General features: G+C 43.7%; 1 protein-coding gene across 1 annotated transcript in view; it reads right to left on the bottom strand.

Moving 5' to 3' along the window:
- LOC139579664 (protein unc-13 homolog A-like) overlaps window positions 1-20038 on the bottom strand; it is a 97308-nt gene that overhangs the window by 29810 nt on the left and 47460 nt on the right. Inside the window, exons 10-15 of the mRNA XM_071408519.1 lie at window positions 19082-19831; window positions 18251-18455; window positions 2441-2462; window positions 1473-1594; window positions 1117-1336; window positions 55-282 (exon numbers count right to left, since the gene is read on the bottom strand). Coding sequence (XP_071264620.1) covers window positions 55-282; window positions 1117-1336; window positions 1473-1594; window positions 2441-2462; window positions 18251-18455; window positions 19082-19831 — 1547 coding nt within the window. The remainder of the gene's footprint in view (window positions 1-54; window positions 283-1116; window positions 1337-1472; window positions 1595-2440; window positions 2463-18250; window positions 18456-19081; window positions 19832-20038) is intronic.

Raw genomic sequence — 20038 nt, 5'->3', positions numbered from 1 at the left:
ACCCTGGTATCCTCTCTCTCTCTCTCTCTCTCTCACACTCACTCACTCACTCACCTGTGATGCTGATCTTGGCCAACCACTTGGAGGTGCCATCCAGTACGCTCTGTTTGATCTGCTTCATGTAGGTGACGTGAGTGGCTTTGACCATGGCAAACACCTCCTGGATCAGCTCAAAGATCTCCGGCTTGTTCCTCTCTCGGATCTTCATCCTGTCTTTTAGAACCATGATGATGTTCTGGGTTCTGTCCTCCGCCCCATGCTTAGAACTTTTCTCCGCTGCCCCTGGGGTAGACAAGAGAGATGAGGGTCAGATTTGATTTATTGAGTTACATGACAAATAAGGTCTATGTTGTATTATTCTACAGCAGGAATGGGCAACTGGTGGCATGTGGCCAGCGGCCCCCCTTTTGTAGGCCCCTGATTCAATTACCTAAAAATAAAAAATATATGAGTTTGGACACACCTACTCATTCAAGGGTTTTTCTTTATTTTTACTATTTTCTACATTGTAGAATAATAGTGAAGACATCAAAACTATTAAATAACACATATGGAATCATGTAGTAACCAAAGAAGTGTGCCACCCTTTGCTTTGATGACAACTTTGCACACTCTTGGCATTCTCTCAACCAGCTTCATGAGGTAGTCACCTGGAATGCATTTCAATTAACTTACAATTAACATACATAGTATACAGTGTGATTTATCAATGAGTGCTCAGCAGTATCTGTAGACCTGTGAAACGTTCACGAAGAGTTGGAAAGGGGGAGAGGATCTCAAGGAAAGACAAATGGCTTTTAATTTTTTAATTTTTAAATTCAAATAAAAGATAGAGAGTGCCTGAGACTGCAGAGTGAGCGAATGGGAGGGAAGAGGACAAGGGGAGTGGGGTGAGAGATGTAGGAGAGATGAGAGAGGAGGGAAAAGTCTGAAGTATGACAGTCAAAGGGGAATGCCAGACAGCCATTTAACACTCTTATCCAAAGCAGCTTACAGTCTGTAGTATCCCACACAGTTTGTGTTGTTAGTTTATGTTTTATCATTATATTATGTTTTAGCACCAACTGAACAAAACTTTACCACTCACTGAGAAACGTTCAACATGGCTCTACTTACTTTGCAGGCAGTCAGCATTGAGTAGGTCCTGGCACTTATCGTGACATTTGACCCCGCACTCGGTGCACCTCATGCCCTGGCGGGCGATGCCCCACAGCAGCCCCTCACACTCATAGCAGTAGGTGGGTGTCGTGGCCGTCCACACCTCAAAGTTATGGGGCGTGGTGCAGGAGATGGGGTAGATCAGAGCCTGTAGGGTCTTCTTGTACACATGGCTCTTCTACAAGAGAGGAAAACATAGAGGACATATATACAGAGTCAAAGAATTAGTGGAATCTATGACTACATGGAGAGAGGGAAAAAGTCCACTATCTGGATATACTGAGAGTAGAGAAAAGAAAGAGCCAGAAACGCACCAGCTCCTCGTTATTGAGAGTGCTGGACGCCATAGCTGATGTGAACCCTGCCTTCCTGGAGTTCTGAGCCAGGGACTGAGGTAGGCCAGGCAGGGGACAGAAAGAAAGGAAGGAATTAATGACTGATTGAATGAAGAGATAAGATTAATATATAGTAGTTTTGTACATACTGCGATTGAAATACATTCAATAAGCACTTTTAAAACAAAGTAACAAGTTCGATTTTGCTCAAAGAAAGAAGTCTATTTCTCTTGCTACTTACTTTAATATATTTTAACATAGTTTGGAAGAAATTACATCTCATTAAGGCAACAGGTCACAAAGCAGTCCAGCTGTATTCTCCCCAAGTGTATACAAGAAAGCAGGGGTCATGGGTATCTGGAATGAAGTGCTTCTCTACACAAATTGCTATTCCCCTTGAGAGCAAACAAAGCCAGTACGTCTTAACAACATTCTCTTTTCATTTGGAATCAGTCACGGTGTTACTCACCATAGCCTTTAGCAGTACAGATGGAGGAAGGAAGAAGCAGGAAGAGAAACAAGTGTTAAAAGGGCCATATGTCAAACAACTCTAGCCACAGTCACAAACATGGCGACAATAGAATAGGGGTGATTTCAAAACAGATACAGAGTGATCAATCGTGATGAAAGTGTCAAGAGACAGAAAGATCACTATATCAGGGGAGAGTTATTCATTTTGTTGATGGAATACTGGGTGGGGGGAAAGGAGGGAGGACATTTCCATTCATTTAGATCTAGACCTATTAATCACGTGCCACGTAAACAACCACAAAAATTGTGCTATCTAGAACCTAAAAGAGTTATTCAGCTGTCCCCATAGGATAACCCTTTGGAGAACCCTTTTTGGTTCCAGATAGAACCCTTTTGTGTTCCATGTATAAACCTTTTCACAGAGGGTTCTACATGGAACCCAAAAGGGTTCTACCTGGAAACTAAAAGGGTTCTACCTGGAACCAAAAAGGGTTCTACCTGGAACCAAAAAGGGTTATCTTATGGGAACAGTCGAATAACCCTTTTGGAGTGTAGAACAAAAGCCCTTAGGAACAAAGTGTAAAACTCCATATTTCCTTAACAATGATATGCAATGTTAAAGGATATACTCTATTTAAAACCCAGAGAGTTACAGGTGTAGGATTTCTAGCTAAAATATGTATTCAAAATTTAGAAAGAGCGCTCTAATAGGCTACTTTGAAGCAATGTAAGACATGCCTCATTTGTATTAAAACATTCATTAAAATACATACTGACTCCAGCTCATTGCAAAGTGGTGTGTGGTGTGCTAATGAAGCCTTCTTGCCCTTGCTGTTTGATGCAGTGTTCATAACAACTGGAAACTCATACATCTCTGACTTCTGACTTCAGTGTGTTCAGGAGAACTGGGAACTGGCGAATAAACGAGCTCCGACTGGGAAAAATAGTTTTGAACGGTCGGTCATCCAACTCGGAATTGCAACTCGGGAATTCAGGCCTCTTTCTAAAGATCCGACATTCCGACCTGAAGATCACTGACATCATGATTTGACCTCGTATCCTAGTTGTCTTGAAAGCACCACAGGCAGCAGCTCTTGCGCTTTCTGACAGATTTTCCACTCAAGGGCTCTGTATCTGTATGCTGGTTGCGTGTGATAAATAAGATACATAAAGAATATACTGTACATACACGCTAATTTAATTCCATACAATTATGCAAATTAACCTATAGACCGATAAGCACGACCAGTCCACCAATGAATAGGCTAAAAAGCATTATTTCACAATGGGATTTTTTCTTCTTCTCCCAGGACAATTGGCCTGTGCCAATTTTATTTATCGGCTTTACTATTTATTTTTTTATCGGACAAAAGCCGGCTATTACGGCTAATGGAAACGCTGGTGTGTGTGCATGTGTGCTTATGTATCTGCATCTCCATGTGTGTGTTCATTCTCGTGCAAGTGTGTGGGTTGTACAGTCTGACAGTGAACTGGATTCATAGAGACAAAGTACTGAGCTATTTAGTCCTGTATGGTAATTCTTCATTCAAGTGCGCGGTGGAGCTGAGCAGGCCTACAGCTTGTCAGAGCTATTCAATTCAAAGCCTGGAAGTCAGTTAAATTGGCAAGGGTGGATGGCACAAGGGCTAGGTCATCTATTTAGTGTGAGTATAATATCCTAGTTAGCAAAAGTGTGGGGTTACTTAGAAATGTCCTTGTTTTTGAAAGAAAAGCTACTTTTTTGTCCATTAAAATAACATAACATTTATCAGAAATACAGTGTAGACATTGTTAATGTTGTAAATTACTATTGTAGCTGGAAACGGCAGATTTTCTATGGAATATCTACATAGGCGTACAGAGGCCCATTATCAGCAACCATCACTCCTGTGTTCCAATGGCACGTTGTGTTAGCTAATCCAAGTTTATCATTTTAAAAGGCTAATTGATCATTAGAAAACCCTTTTGCAATTATGTTAGCACAGCTGAAAATTGTTGTCCTGATTAAAGAAGCAATAAAACTGGCCTTCTTTAGACTAGTTGAGTATCTGTAGCATCAGCATTTGTGGGTTCGATTACAGGCTCAAAATGGCCAGAAACAAAGACCTTTCTTCTGAAACTCGTCAGTCTATTCTTGTTCTGAGAAATGAAGGTTAGTCCATGTGAGAAATGTGTACTACTACTGTACTATGTGTACTACCTTCCCAGAACAGCGCAAACTGTCTCTAACCAGAATAGAAAGAGGAGTGGGAGGCCCCGGTGCACAACTGAGCAAGAGGACAAGTACATTAGAGTGTCTAGTTTGAGAAACAAATGGTAGCTTCATTAAATAGTACCCGCTACACCAGTCTCAACGTCAACAGTGAAGAGGCGACTCTGGGATGCTGGCCTTCTAGGCAGAGTTGCAAAGAAAAAGCCATATCTCAGACTGGCTAATAAAAAGAAAAGATTAAGATGGGCAAAAAACAGACACTGGACAGAGATATACAGGGGGATGTGCGTGAATAGCAACTTATGGAAAATAACAGCAGACTCGTACATTTCCTCAGCAAAAACAATGTACTGAGCAAATGTCAAATTGGCTTTTTACCAAATTACCGTATGTCAGACCACGTATTCACCCTGCAGACTCTAATTGACAAACAAACAAATCAAAACAAAGTCTTCTCATGCTTCGTTGATTTAAAAAAGCTTTTGACTCAATTTGGCATGAGGGTCTGCTATACAAATTGTTGGAAAGTGGTGTTGGGGGAAAAACATACAACATTTTAAAATCTAAGTACACAAACAACAAGTGTGCCTTTAAAATGTGCAACAAAAAAACACAGTTCGTTCCACAGGGACGGGGGGTGAGACAGGGATGCAGCTTAAGCCCCACCCTCTTCAACATATATATCAACAAATTGGCGAGGGCACTAGAACAGTCTGCAGCACCCGGCCTCATCCTACTAGAATCTGAGGTCAAATATCTACTGTTTGCTGATGATCTGGTGCATCTGTAGGAGGGCCTACAGCAGCACCTAGATCTTCTGCACAGATTCTGTCTGACCTGGTCCCTGACAGTAAATCTCAGTAAGACACAAATAATGGTGTTCCAAAAAATGTCCAGTTGCCAGGACCACAAATACATATTCCATCTAGACAACGTTGACCTAGAGCACACAAAAAAACGATACATACCTCTTCCTAAACATCAGCGCCACATGTAACTTCCATAAAGCTGTGAACGAGAGACAAGGCAAGAAGGGCCTTCTATGCCATCAAAATGAACGTACAATTCGACATACCAATTAGGATCTGGCTAAAAATACTTGAATAAGTTATAGAACCCATTGCCCTTTATGGTTGTGAGGTCTGGGGTCCGCTCACCATCCAAGAATTCACAAAATGGGCCAAACACCAAATTGAGACTCTGCATGCAGAATTCTGCAAAAGTATCCTCAGTGTTCAACGTAAAACACCAAATAATGCATGCAGAGCAGAATTAGGCCAATACCCGCTAATTATCAAAATCCAGAAAAGAGCCATTAAATTCTACAACCACCTAAAAGGAAGCGATTCCCAAACCTTCCATAACAAAGCCATCACCTACTGAGAAAGGAACTTGGAGAAGAACCCCCTAAGCAAGCTGGTCCTGGGGCTCTGTTCACAAACACAAACAGACCCCACAGAGCCCCAGGACAGCGACACATTTAGACCCAACCAAATCATGAGAAAACAAAAGATAATTACTTGACACATTGGAAAGATTACACAGACCCACAAAGAATTTGAAAACAAATACAATTTTGATAAACTCCCATATCTATTGGGTGAAATACCACAGTGTGCAATCACAGCAGCAAGATTTGTGAGCCGTTGCCACAAGAAAAGGGCAACCAGTGAAGAACAAACACCATTGTAAATACAATCTATGTTTATGTTTATTTATTGTCCCTTTTGTGAGTAATGTTTACTGTTATTTTTTTATTGTTAATTTCACTATTGTTATCTAATTTGCTTTGGCAATGTAAACATATGTTTCCCATGCCAATAAAGCCCCTTAAATTGAAATTGATATGAGAGAGAGAGAGAGAGAGAGAGAGAGAGAGAGAGAGAGAGAGAGAGAGAGAGAGAGAGAGAGAGAGAGAGAGAGAGAGAGAGAGAGAGAGAGAGAGAGAGAGAGAGGAGTGAATATCGAGTAAAATACATTTAGTATATGGTCAGAACTTACACTGACCAGGTCCCTGACCAGAGGCATGGCTTTCCTCTTGCGGAGGTCCGGCATGCTGTCGATGCTATACAGCGCACCACCCACCCTGCATGGGGAGAAACCACACAAACACAGCACTCTTGTTATCACAACATCTTCATCCCCACAAAATCCTCATTACCACAACATCCTCATCACCACACCGTCCTCATCCCCACAAAATCCTCATTACCACAACATCCTCATCACCACACCGTCCTCATCCCCACAACATTCACCACCACTGATATACGTGACCCGATTCAGGAAACTAGGCGTATGTCGCAAGTCACGACTTCACAGGAGAGCTGTTTGAACTTTTATTTTTATTTTTTTAATCAAAATGCGTTTTTTGGCATAAATGCCATCTCAACTAGTCTCGAACATGTGAACTTTCATGTGCCTTAATATCAAGCTTGTATGCCATCTGTAAATACGAATAAAATGGTTAAATTACGAGCCTAGTTGGTTTAGCCACAGAAAAAGTGAGCTAGCCATGATTGGCTGAGATAATGAGTGGACTGGACATGCCGAGAGATGAGTTTGGATTGGTCTGCCATATAGCACGTGTCTGTCTATTGGAGCTGGTCAGTATGTCTAGGTAATCGTGTCAAACGCGTTTAAAAAAAAATGTGTTGTGTAGTAAAACTGCATAAACCTAATTTCAAGTTAAAGTGTACTGTTTGCTAGCTAACGTTATATTTACATTTAACATTTAAGTCATTTAGCAGACGCTCTTATCCAGAGCGACTTACAAATTGGGTGTAAATTGGGTGTATATAGTGTATGCTCTCCACTTTCTGGAGGACCGAGTTTTGAAATCAGAGTTTTGAAATCAGTGGAATTCGAGTATGATAGCTAAGGAGATGGAGAAAACTTCAGTCTGGATTACATCATCAAACTAAACTAAGGGCAACCATGCATGGCATCAGACAGGAAATGCGTCCAACCATGATGTATACTGGTAAGATACGTAGTCTAGCTAGCAACATTTTCAGATATTACACGTTTCTAATTTTTACAAAGTGGTTTCATTTCAAGTGTACTGTTAGCTAGCTAACGTTAGCAGGCTGGGTCGCTAGCTAACATTGTGTATGATCTTATTATTCGTATCTCAGACACACTTGCTTGACTAGCCATGGTTAGCTACCTGCAGTTTCATGCAGGGTAGTAACGGTGTGATTATGGTCCATTGTTTAGCTAGCTAGCTAGCTACATGTCTTAACAAAAGACTCCACTCTAATTTTGACAAAGTATTTTCATTTCAAGTTAGTGTACTATTAGCTAGCTAGCTAACGTTAGCTGGCTGGCTCGCTAACTAACGTTATGTTATGCGTTGGGATTCATTGTTTACCTAGCTAGTTACATGTCTTAACAAAAGACTCCACTCTAATTTTGACAAAGTATTTTCATTTCAAGTTAGTGTACTATTAGCTCGCTAACTAACGTTACGTCATGCGTTGGGATTCATTGTTTACCTAGCTCGCTATCTAGCTACATTTCGCAACAAAAGACTCTCGTTTTAGTGTGCCAGAGCGCAGAATAACTGATTAATTTTTGAACGCTCAACACCCGTTGAATATGTCCAGTGTCAGTAAATGTCAGCAACAAAGCGTAATTCAATTGTTGCCAGCAGCACTGTTAGTCACCACTGCTCTGTGTAACATGAAAACTGCCTAACCAGCTCTGCTAGGGGGAGTAAAATGGTCAGCTTGACTGCGGTCAGAGCTTTCAGAACAACCCTACTTATTGGCCAGAGCGTCCAGTGTGCGGTCTGAATGCGAAACGCTCTGAATTTACAAATGGACAATCTGACAGCACAGTTGCAGTCACCAACACTCTGGAAAACATACTGTAACAGCCTAGCCAGCTCTGCTAGGGCGAGTATGTTCAGTGAGCTGTTCTCTCTTTTAAATGTCTGGAAGTAGCTGGCAAGTTAGTACAGAATACACAGATCAACCCTTAAAGAGATGGGTGCAGCTAAGGCTTAAGAGGGTTTGAACAATGGGTGTAGACAAAGAAGGACTCTCCAATAGTAGTACCAAAACATTGAACGATGGTTTTCTCAAAAGTGAGTTTACAAGTTGATCTACTTTCAAAGCAGAATTACTTTCCCATTGTTTCCTCAAATGCAGTATATGATATACCATTTTGTAGCTCAGAGTCTCTACATTTATCCAATGTAAAAAACAGAATTTAAATGTTGCCACATAAGACCGAATCCAGGTGGTGAGTCACACATAGACACACTGGAAATGAGAGAAACAGATCCTCTAACTTGGTGCCAGATCCGTTTCGGCTGTATAGCCATGTTTGTATGACAATGACCATAAGCAACGCAGGTAGCCTAGTGGTTAGAGTGTTGTGCCAATAACCGGAAGGTTGCTGGATTGAATCCCTGAGCTGATAAGGTAATAACCTGTTGTTCTGTCCTTGAACAAGGCAGTTAACCCACTGATCCCTGGGCGCCAAAGACGTGGATGTCAATTATGGTAGCCCCCCGCACCTCTCTGACTCAGAGGGGTTGGGTTAAATGCGGAAGACACATTTCAGTTGAATGCATTCAGTTGTACAACTGACTAGGTATCCCCCTTTCCCTAACAGATCTGGGACCAACTTAACTTCAACTATTTAATCAAAATATCATGCAGTTCTGTATTATTCCATGTTGTGAAGCTTTATAGCTCATCACTAAGCTAAGGACCATGGGACTAAACACCTCTCTCTGCAACTGGATCCTTGACTTCCTGACGGGCCACTCCTAGGTGGTAAGGGTAGGCTACAAAACATCTGATACGCTGATCCTCAACACGGGGGCCCCTCAGGGGTGCGAGCTTAGTCCCCTCCTTTACTCCCTGTTCACCCATGACTGCATGGCCAAACATGACTCCAACACCATCATTAAGTTTGCAGACAACACAACGGTGGTAGGCCTGATCACTTACAACAATGAGACAGCCTATAGGGAGGAGGTCAGAGAAGTTGCAGTGTGGTGCCAGGACAACAACCTCTCCCTTAACGTGATCAAGACAAAGGAGATGATCGTGGACTACAGGAAAACGAGGCCCGAGCACGCCCCCATTCACATCGATGGGGCTGTAGTGGAGCAGGTCGAGAGCTTCAAATTCCTAGGTGTCCACATCCCTAAGGAATTATCATGGTCCACACACACCAACACAGTTGTGAAGAGGGCACAACAACGCCTATTCCCCCTCAAGAGACTGAAAAGATTTAGAATGGGTCGTCAGATCTTCAAAAAGTTCTACAGCTGCGCCATCGAGTGCATCTTGACTGGTTGCATCACCGCCTGGTATGGCAACTGCTTGGCATCCGACCGCAAGGCGCTACAGAGGGTAATGCGTATGGCCCAGTACATCATTGGGGCCAAGCATCCTACCATCCAGGACCTATATACCAGGCAGTGTCAGAGGAAGACTCCAGCCACCCTAGCCATAGACTGTTCTCTCTGCTACCGCACGGCAAGTGGTACCGGAGCGCCAAGTCTAGGTCCAAAAGGCTCCTGAACAGCTTCTACACTGAAGCCATAAGACTGCTGAACAGTTAATCAAATGGCTACTCTGACTATTTGCATTGACCCCCCCATTTGTTTATGTTGCTGCTACTCGTTGTTTATTATCTATACATAGTCACTTTACCCCTACCTGCAGTACATGTACATATTACCTCAATTACATCGACTAACCTGTACCCTCGCACATTGACTCAGTACTGGTACCCCCTGTATATAGCCTCGTTATTGTTATTCTATTGTGTTACTTTCTTTTTACTTGAGTTTATTTAGTAAATTTTTTAATTTTTTAATTTTTTTAATATAAATTTTATCCCATTTTCTCCCCAATTTTCGTGGTATCCAATCGCTAGTAATTACTATCTTGTCTCATCGCTACAACTCCCGTACGGGCTCGGGAGAGACGCAGGTCGAAAGCCATGCGTCCTCCGAAGCACAACCCAACCAAGCCGCACTGCTTCTTAACACAGCGCGCCTCCAACCCGGAAGCCAGCCGCACCAATGTGTCGGAGGAAACACCGTGTACCTGGCCCCCTTGGTTAGCGCGCACTGCGCCCGGCCCGCCACAGGAGTCGCTGGAGCGCGATGAGACAAGGATATCCCTACCGGCCAAACCCTCCCTAACCCGGACGACGCTATGCCAATTGTGCGTCGCCCCACGGACCTCCCGGTCGCGGCCGGCTGCGACAGAGCCTGGGCGCGAACCCAGAGCGATGCAGTGCCCTAGACCACTGCGCCACCCGGGAGGCTATTTAGTAAATATTTTCTTAACTCTTTTTTTTTATTGCATTGTAGGGTTACGGACTTATAAGTAAGCATTTCACGGTAAGGTCTACGCCTGTTGTATTCGGAGCATGTGACAAATACAATTTGATTTGATTAATATTGGTTTATTCTGATCCCCATTAGCTTTTGCAGAAGCAGCAGCTATTCTTCCTGGGGTCCACGAAAAAACACACAACATGACAAGTAACAAAACACTGATACACTGATAGACAAGTACAGTCACACAAATGTAGAATACAATGATACAAATAATACAACTACCACAACTATTATCAAAACAAAAAAAACTAAAAAATGTATTGGTCAAATACACGTGTCTAGCAGATGTTATTGCGGGTGTAGAGAAATGCTTGTGCTTCTAGCTCTGACAGTGCATTAATATCTAACAGTTTCCCAACATATACCCAAAATACACGTAAATCTAAGTAAGGAATGGATTAAGAATATATATACAGTTGAAGTCGGAAGTTTACATACACTTAGGTTGGAGTCATTAAAACTTGTTTTTCAACCACTCCACAAATTTCTTGTTAACAATCTATAGTTTTGGCAAGTCGGTTAGGACATCTACTTTGTGCATGACACAAGTCATTTTCCCAACAATTGTTTACAGACAGATTATTTCACTTATAACTCAATGTATCACAATTCCAGTGGGTCAGCAGTTGACTGTGCTTTTAAACAGTTTGGGAAATTCCAGAAAATGATGTCATGGCTTTAGAAGCTTCTAATAGGCTAATTGAAATCATTTGAGTTAATTGGAGGTGTATCTGTGGATGTATTTCAAGGCTTAGCTTTAAACTCAGTGCCACTTTGCTTGACATCATGGGAAAATCAAAAGAAATCAGCCAAGACCTCAGAAGAAAAAATTGTAGACCTCCACAAGTCTGGTTCATCCTTGGGAGCAATTTCCAAACGCCTGAAGGTACCACATTCATCTGTACAAACAATAGAATGCAAGTATAAACACCATGGCCGTCATACCGCTCAGGAAGGAGACGCGTTCTGTCTCCTAGAGATGAACGTACTTTGTTGCGAAAAGTGCAAATCAATCCCAGAACAACAGCAAAGGACCTTGAGATGATGCTGAAGGAAACGGGTACAAAAGTATCTATATCCACAGTAAAAAAAGTCCTATATCGACATAACCTGAAAGGCCGCTCAGCATGGAAGAAGCCACTGCTCCAAAACCGCCACAAAAAAGCCAGACTACGGTTTGTAACTGCACATGCGGACAAAGATCATACTTTTTGGAGAAATGACCTCTAGTCTGATGAAACAAAAATAGAACTGTTTGGCCATAATTACCATCATTATGTTTGGAGGAAAAAGGGGGAGGCTTGCAAGCCGAAGAACACCATTCCAACCGTGAAGCACAGGGGTGGAAGCATCATGTTGTGGGGGTGCTTTGCTGCAGGAGGGACTGGTGCACTTCACAAAATAAATGGCATCATGAGGGAGGAAAATTATGTGTATATATTGAAGCAACATCCCAAGACATCAGTCAGGAAGTTAAATCTTGGTCGCAAATGGGTCTTCCAAATGGACAATGACCCCAAGCATACTTCCAAAGTTGTGGCAAAATGGCATAAGGACAACAAAGTCAAGATATTGGAGTGGCCATCACAAAGCCCTGACCTCAATCCCATAGAAAATTTGTGGGCAGAACTGAAAAAGCGTGTGCGAGCAAGGAGGCCTACAAACCTGACTCCGTTACACCAGTTCTGTCAGGAGGAATGGGCCAAAATTCACCCAACTTATTGTGGGAAGCTTGTGGAAGGCTACCCGAAATGTTTGACCCAAGTTAAACAATTTAAAGGCAATGCTACCAAATACTAATTGAGTGTATGTAAACTTCTGACCCACTGGGAATGTGATGAAAGAAATAAAAGCTGAAATAAATTATTCTCTCTACTATTGTTCTGACATAACATTCTTAAAATAAAGTGGTGATCCTAACTGACCTAAAACAGGGAATTTTTACTAGGATTAAATGTCCAGAATTGTGAAAACTGAGTTTAAATGTATTTGGCTAGGTGTATGTAAACTTCCGACTTCAACTGTACATATACAGTGGGGCAAAAAAGTATTTAGTCAGCCACCAATTGTGCAAGTTCTCCCACTTAAAAGATGAGAGAGGCCTGTAATTTTCATCATAGGTACACTTCAACTATGACAGACAAAATTAGGAAAAAAATTCCAGAAAATCACATTGTAGGATTTGTAATGAATTTATTTGCAAATTATGGTGGAAAATAAGTATTTGGTCAATAACAAAAGTTTATCTCAATACTTTGTTATATACCCTTTGTTGGCAATGACAGAGGTCAAACGTTTTCTGTAAGTCTTCACAAGGTTTTCACACACTGTTGCTGGTATTTTGGCCCATTCCTCCATGCAGATCTCCTCTAGAGCAGTGATGTTTTGGGGCTGTTGCTGGGCAACACGGACTTTCAACTCCCTCCAAAGATTTTCTATGGGGTTGAGATCTGGAGACTGGCTAGGCCACTCCAGGACCTTGAAATGCTTCTTACGAAGCCACTCCTTCGTTGCCCGGGCGGTGTGTTTGGGATCATTGTCATGCTGAAAGACCCAGCCACGTTTCATCTTCAATGCCCTTGCTGATGGAAGGAGGTTTTCACTCAAAATCTCACGATACATGGCCTCATTCATTCTTTCCTTTACACGGATCAGTCGTCCTGGTCCCTTTGCAGAAAAACAGCCCCAAAGCATGATGTTTCCACCCCCATGCTTCACAGTAGGTATGGTGTTCTATGGATGCAACTCAGCATTCTTTGTCCTCCAAACACGACGAGTTGAGTTTTTACCAAAAAGTTCTATTTTGGTTTCATCTGACCATATGACATTCTCCCAATCTTCTTCTGGATCATCCAAATGCTCTCTAGCAAACTTCAGACGGGCCTGGACATGTACTGGCTTAAGCAGGGGGACACGTCTGGCACTGCAGGATTTGAGTCCCTGGCGGCGTAGTGTGTTACTGATGGTAGGCTTTGTTACTTTGGTCCCAGCTCTCTGCAGGTCATTCACTAGGTCCCCCCGTGTGGTTCTGGGATTTTTGCTCACCGTTCTTGTGATCATTTTGACCCCACGGGGTGAGATCTTGCGTGGAGCCCCAGATCGAGGGAGATTATCAGTGGTCTTGTATGTCTTCCATTTCCTAATAATTGCTCCCACAGTTGATTTCTTCAAACCAAGCTGCTTACCTATTGCAGATTCAGTCTTCCCAGCCTGGTGCAGGTCTACAATTTTGTTTCTTGTTTTCCTTTGACAGCTCTTTGGTCTTGGCCATAGTGGAGTTTGGAGTGTGACTGTTTGAGGTTGTGGACAGGTGTCTTTTATACTGATAACAAGTTCAAACAGGTGCCATTAATACAGGTAACGAGTGGAGGACAGAGGAGCCTCTTAAAGAAGAAGTTACAGGTCTGTGAGAGCCAGAAATCTTGCTTGTTTGTAGGTGACCAAATACTTATTTTCCACCATAATTTGCAAATAAATTCATAAAAAATCCTACAATGTGATTTTCTGGATATTTTTTTTCTCATTTTGTCTGTCATAGTTGAAGTGTACCTATGATGAAAATTACAGGCCTCTCTCATCTTTTTAAGTGGGAGAACTTGCACAATTGGTGGCTGACTAAATACTTTTTTGCCCCACTGTATGTCAGAGTGGCATTGGACTAAGATACGGTGGTATAGTATAGAGTACAGTATATGCATATGAGATGGGTGATGCAATATTTACACACAATTAAAGTAACTAAGATACCGTACAATAGAGTACAGTTTACACATATGAGATGAGGAATGCAAGACACGGATACATTATTAAAGTGGCTAGTGTTTCATTTCCTTAAAGTGGCCAGTGATTCCTAATCTATGTCTATAGGCAGCAGCCTCTGATGTGCTGGAGAGGAGCTGTTTAACAGTCAGTTGTGTAGTACAGAATACAATACAGTATATACACATATGAAATGGGTGATGCAATATGTAAGCTCAATTTAAAAGTGACTTAGATTCTGTAGAATATTGTGGAGTGCAGTTTATACATATGAGATGAGTAATGCTTGATACGGAACATTATTAAAGTGGCTAGTGATCCATTTCTAAAAGTGGCCAGGGATTCCTAATCTATGTCTTTAGGCAGCCGCCTCTGATGTGCTAGTTTAACAGTCTGATGGCCTTGAGATAGAAGATGTTTTTCAGTCTCTTGTTCCCAGCTTTGATGCACCTGTACTGACCTCGCCTTCTGGATGATAGTGGGGTGAACAGGCAGTGGCTCTGGTGGTTGTTGTCAGTGATGATCTTTTTGGCCTTCTTATGGCAACCGGTGCTGTAGGTGTCCTGGAGGGCGGGAAGTTTGACCCCAGTGATGCGTTGGGCAGACCGCACCACCATCTGGAGAGCTTTGCGGTTGTGTGCGGTGCAGTTGCCGTACCAGGCGGTGTTACAGCCTGACAGGATGCTCTCAATTGTGCATCTGTAGAAGTTTGTGAGGGTTTTAGGTGACAAGCCAAATTTCTTCAGCCTCCTGAGGTTGAAGAGGCGCTGTTGCGCCTTCTTCACCACACTGTCTGTGTGGGTGGACCATTTCAGTTTGTCAGTGATGTGTATGCCGAGGAACTTGAAGCTTTCCACCTTTTCCACTGCGGTCCCATCGATGTGGATAGGGGGGTCCTTCCTCTACTGTTTCTGCTGTTTCCTGAAGTCCACGATCATCTCCTTAGTTTTGTTGACGTTGAGTGAGAGGTTATTTTCCTGGCATCACACTCCCAGAGCCTTCACCTCCTCTCTGTAGGCTGTCTCATCATTGTTGGTAATCAAGCCTACTACTGTTGTGTCAACTGCAAACTTGGTGATTGAGTTGGAGGCGTGCTTGGCCACACAGTCATGGGTGAACAGGGAGTACAGGAGGGGGCTGAGCACACACCCTTGTGGGGCCCCAGTGTTGAGAATCAGTGAAGCGGAGGTGTTGTTTCCTACCTTCACCACCTTGGGGCGACCCGTCAGGAGGTCCAGAACCCAGTTGCACAGGGCAGGGTTCAGACACAGGGCCTCGAGTTGTTGAACTGGGACTCAACCTTGCCCCTTTATCGATGTTTAGCCTGCTTGATTGCTTTGCGGAGGGAATAACTTATAATAACTTTTATTCCTCCATATTCCCAGTCTTCTTGCCCTGGTTAAATGCGGTGGTTCGCGCTTTCTGTTTTGTGCGAATGCTCCCATCTATCCACGGTTTCTGGTTGGGGTAGGTTTTAATAGTCACAGTGGGTACAACATCTCCTATGCACTTCCTGATAAACTCATTCACCGTATCAGTACTTGTGTCGATATTATTTTCTGATGCTACTCTGAACATATCCCAGTCCACGTGATCAAAACAATCTTGAAGCGTGGATTCTGATTGGTCAGACCAGCATTGAATAGTCCTTACCACAGGTGCTTCCTGTTTGAGTGTCTGCCTATGGGAGGGGAAGAGCAAGATGGAATCGTGTTCCGATTGGAGGGCCTTATATGCATTCTGGAAGGTAGTATAGCAACGGTCGAGCGTTTTAGCAGTTTGAGTACAACAATCAATATGTTGATAGAATTTCGGGGGCCTTTTCCTCAAATTTACTTTGATAAAATCCCCAGCTACAATAAATGCAGCCTCAGGATATGTGGTTTCCAGTTTGCATAAAGTCCAGTGGAGTTCTTTGAGGGCTGTCGTGGTATCCTCTTGGGGGGGATATAGACCGCTGTGGCTAATATTGACGAAAATTATCTTGGGAGAAAGTACGGTCGGAATCTGATTGTGAGATATTCTAGATCTTGTGAACAGAAGGACTTGAGTTCCTGTATGTTATCACAGTTACACCATAAGTCGCTAATCATTAAACATATACCTCCACCCTTCCCGGAGAGATGTTTGTTCCTGTCGCTGCAATGTACTGAGAACCCAACTGGCTTTACAGAGTTAGACAGTACATTTTGAGAGAGCCATGTTTCCGTGAAGCAGAGTATGTTACAATCCCTGGAGTCTCTCTGAAAAGCAACTCTCGCCTTGAGCTCATCAATTTTATTATCCAGAGATTGGACATTAGCGAGTAAATTACTCAGGAGTGGTGGGGGGTGTGCACGCTTCCTAAATCGGACCAGAATACCGCCTCGAGTACCTCTTCTTTGCCGGTGTTGTTTTGGGGCAGCCTCTGGAATAAGTTAAATTGCTCTGGGGAGAGAAAACAAGGGATCCGCTCCAGGGAAGTTGTAATCCTGGTTGTAATTCTGGAATTTCTGGTGAGCTACCGCCGCTCTAATATCCAATAGTTCTTCCCGGCTGTATGTAATGACACAAAACAATTCCTGAGCTAATAACCTAAAAATAGTACAAAAACAAACAAAATACTGCAGAGTTGCTTAAGAGCTAGTCGCGATGCTGCCATCTCCATTGGCGCAATCATCCGTCGGCGCCATCATTAGGCCATCATTATACAGCTATTATCATGTATGTTGGTGTGATAGTGACAGACACTTACCCTGCTGATAGCAACAGGGAGCAAATCCCAATGGACTCCCCCCGAGCCTGTGGAGAGAGGGGGGAGACATGTGGAGGAGTGATTGGCACATAGTACCCCTGGAAATGGTTTTATTAGGTCTACTACATCACACCCCTAGCTGTCTGTCTGTAGCTGTCTGTCTGTAGCTGTCTGTCTGTAGCTGTCTGTCTGTAGCTGTCTGTCTGCCCCTAGCTGTCTGCCTGCCCCTAGCTGTCTGTCTGCCCCTAGCTGTCTGTCTGCCCCCAGCTGTCTGCCCCCAGCTGTCTGCCCCTAGCTGTCTGCCTCTAGCTGTCTGCACCTAGTTGTCTGCACCTAGTTTTCTGCCCCTAGCTGTCTAACTGTTAGTTACAACGATGGAGTCGTGACACAAGGCTAGTCAGTTTGTTATCTAGTCTACCCCAGTTTGTTACTATAAAATCAAGAAAGATGTGTTTCATTGGGGAAAAAAACAAACCATAATGTCAGCCATAAAACACAGGAGAGAGACAAGAGAGCGTTATCGGGGGTGATTTCGCTGTCCATTGACATTAGTCGGGAGGCCTTTGTGTTTGAAGGCCATGGTTGAAAGTGGATTTGTGACAGATCCTTATCTGAGCTAACATTCCAGTAATTGTATCTGTGCTCTTTTTCTCTCTGTGTGTTTAGAGCATGACACAACACTGACATTCACGTCATCATCACTCACAGCACTCATGACCAACCACAAACACACCCACCTGGCAGTCGGCTCCAGCCCTGGCCAATCAGAACGGACAACATTCAAATTGCTACGGAAGTGGCAAAAAATCAAACAAACGTGGATAAACAAAAACACATTATCTTAACAACATAAAGCTGGGCAAAAAGAACCACAGGATTACAATTTACAGAGTAATAGAAGGTGACATGAATGACAGACCACCAAAGGATTGAGAAGTGAATGAAAGAAAGCTGAAAGGGCAAAGATGTCAGAAGAGAAACCTCAGGGCAGGGACATATGAAGGAGTGACAGCATTATGGCGAGAAACAAAGAGAGCAGCCACATGGTTTCCATACACATCCACGTGCACACATACACATACACATACACATACACACACAAGCATGCACACACACACACACACACACATGCACACACACACACACACACACACACACACACACACACACACACACACACACACACACACACACACACACACACACACACACACACACACACACACACACACACACACACACACACACACACACACACACACACACACACACACACACACACACACACACACACACATACACATACACACAGGCTGTCTCACCCGCTGCAGCTGTAGTCGGACCTTGCTGCAGAGCCGTTGCCAGTTGGCCCTAGCCCTGTATGAACCAGGCTCCATGATGGGCCTCTGATAGCTGGGAGAGGAATTTACAAGAGCATTCAGACTGGAGCTCATTCATTGTGAAGATATTTACATGTTAGAAAATAACATAACTTTTTTTATAGGCAGTAATGGCTAGTAACGGATACTAATAAAACTGTAGAATAATGTATTGTGTATATGTAGTGTGTATATAGTATGTAGTGTATATGTATTGTGTATATGTAGTGTATATGTTGTGTGTATGTAGTGTGTATAAGTAGTAAATGTCATCTGCATACAGTATTTAGTGTATATGTAGGCTATATACAGTATGTAGTGTGTATACAGTATGTAGTGTGTATATGTAGTGTGTATACAGTATGTAGTGTGTATATGTAGTGTGTATGTAGTGTGTATATGTAGAAGATGTAGGGAAGTGAATACTTGTTATAGTATTATATGAGAAGGTGCTCTGGCTACATTACACACTCTTAGAAAAAAAGGTGCTATCTAGAACCTAAAAGGGTTCTTCGGCTGTCCCCATAGGATAAACCCTTTGAAGAACCTTTTTTTGGTTCCAGGTAGAAGCCTTTAGGTTCCATGTAGAACCATTTTTGGTTCCAGGTGGAACCCTTTTGGAACTGTTTTTTTCTAAGAGTGCAGTAGGGGAGGTTTCACCTGACGCCCGGGGTCTCGATCTTCTCTGGGGGGACTTCTGCTGGGAGGCTCTCTACGACAGGGACCTCCTCCTCTAAAGTCAGAGGCTTCTCCACTTGGATGTCTAGGTGGATGTCATCCAGGGCATCAGACACCGGAGGCTGGGTATCTGGAGCAGGGGGCTGGGCTGTGGGCGCCGGGGGCTGGATGAGGGATGGATGGATCATTGGGGTGAAGGTAGGCTTGGTGGAGGCTGTGCAGACAGGGGGCTGGAAAGGGAGCATTGAGTGGGCTTGAGTGGTGGGGGACAGGGAAGAGGGAACCAGGGTGAGGGGTTGTGGCTGCTGCTCTCTCAGGGAGGCCTGTTTCTCCAGAGGAGGCCTGGCAATGGAGGCCTTGGGGGCCAGCGTGGAAGCCGTGCTAGTAGGGGAGGGGGTGTAGTGCAGCTCCTCGCTTAGCGTGCTGTCCATCTCCTCCTCCTCCTCTCTCTCATAGTCGTACTCCCCCTCTCCATCTTCGGGCTCATAAAGCTCACCCTCCTCCTCGTCATCTTTGATGTAGCCCCCCTCATCACTGTACACCTCTTCGGGTGCGTCGGGATCCCAGCCGTAGCTGACAGAGGAGTGACAGGAGTGGTAGGCGTCGTTCTCATCGTAGAGCTCCACAGAGCCCCTCATGTTCCCCTCGACCTCTGGGCCAAACTCCTCACTGAGCTGGGAGCTGCCTTGACTCAGCTCCCCGGAGGAGGCATAGTGACTGCTGCCTGTAGGACTGTAGACACATGGACCACAGTCAGATACACAGACACACAAGCAGACTGTAACAAAAGTAACATGTTACCCCCATCATTGCTTGTCACTGTGGCACACCATAGGAGGACGCAGAGGAGCCACAGCCACACAGAACACACTAATACTTCAACACTGCAACTCACATCAATGTGGCACAATTGTTCCCCTATGCCTCCAGACTGGGGAT

This window comes from Salvelinus alpinus, chromosome 6 (genome assembly GCF_045679555.1).
Source record: "Salvelinus alpinus chromosome 6, SLU_Salpinus.1, whole genome shotgun sequence".
Taxonomy (NCBI): domain Eukaryota; kingdom Metazoa; phylum Chordata; class Actinopteri; order Salmoniformes; family Salmonidae; genus Salvelinus; species Salvelinus alpinus.
The sequence above is the reverse complement of the archived record's forward strand: the minus strand, read 5'-3'. Positions and strand labels throughout refer to the sequence as shown.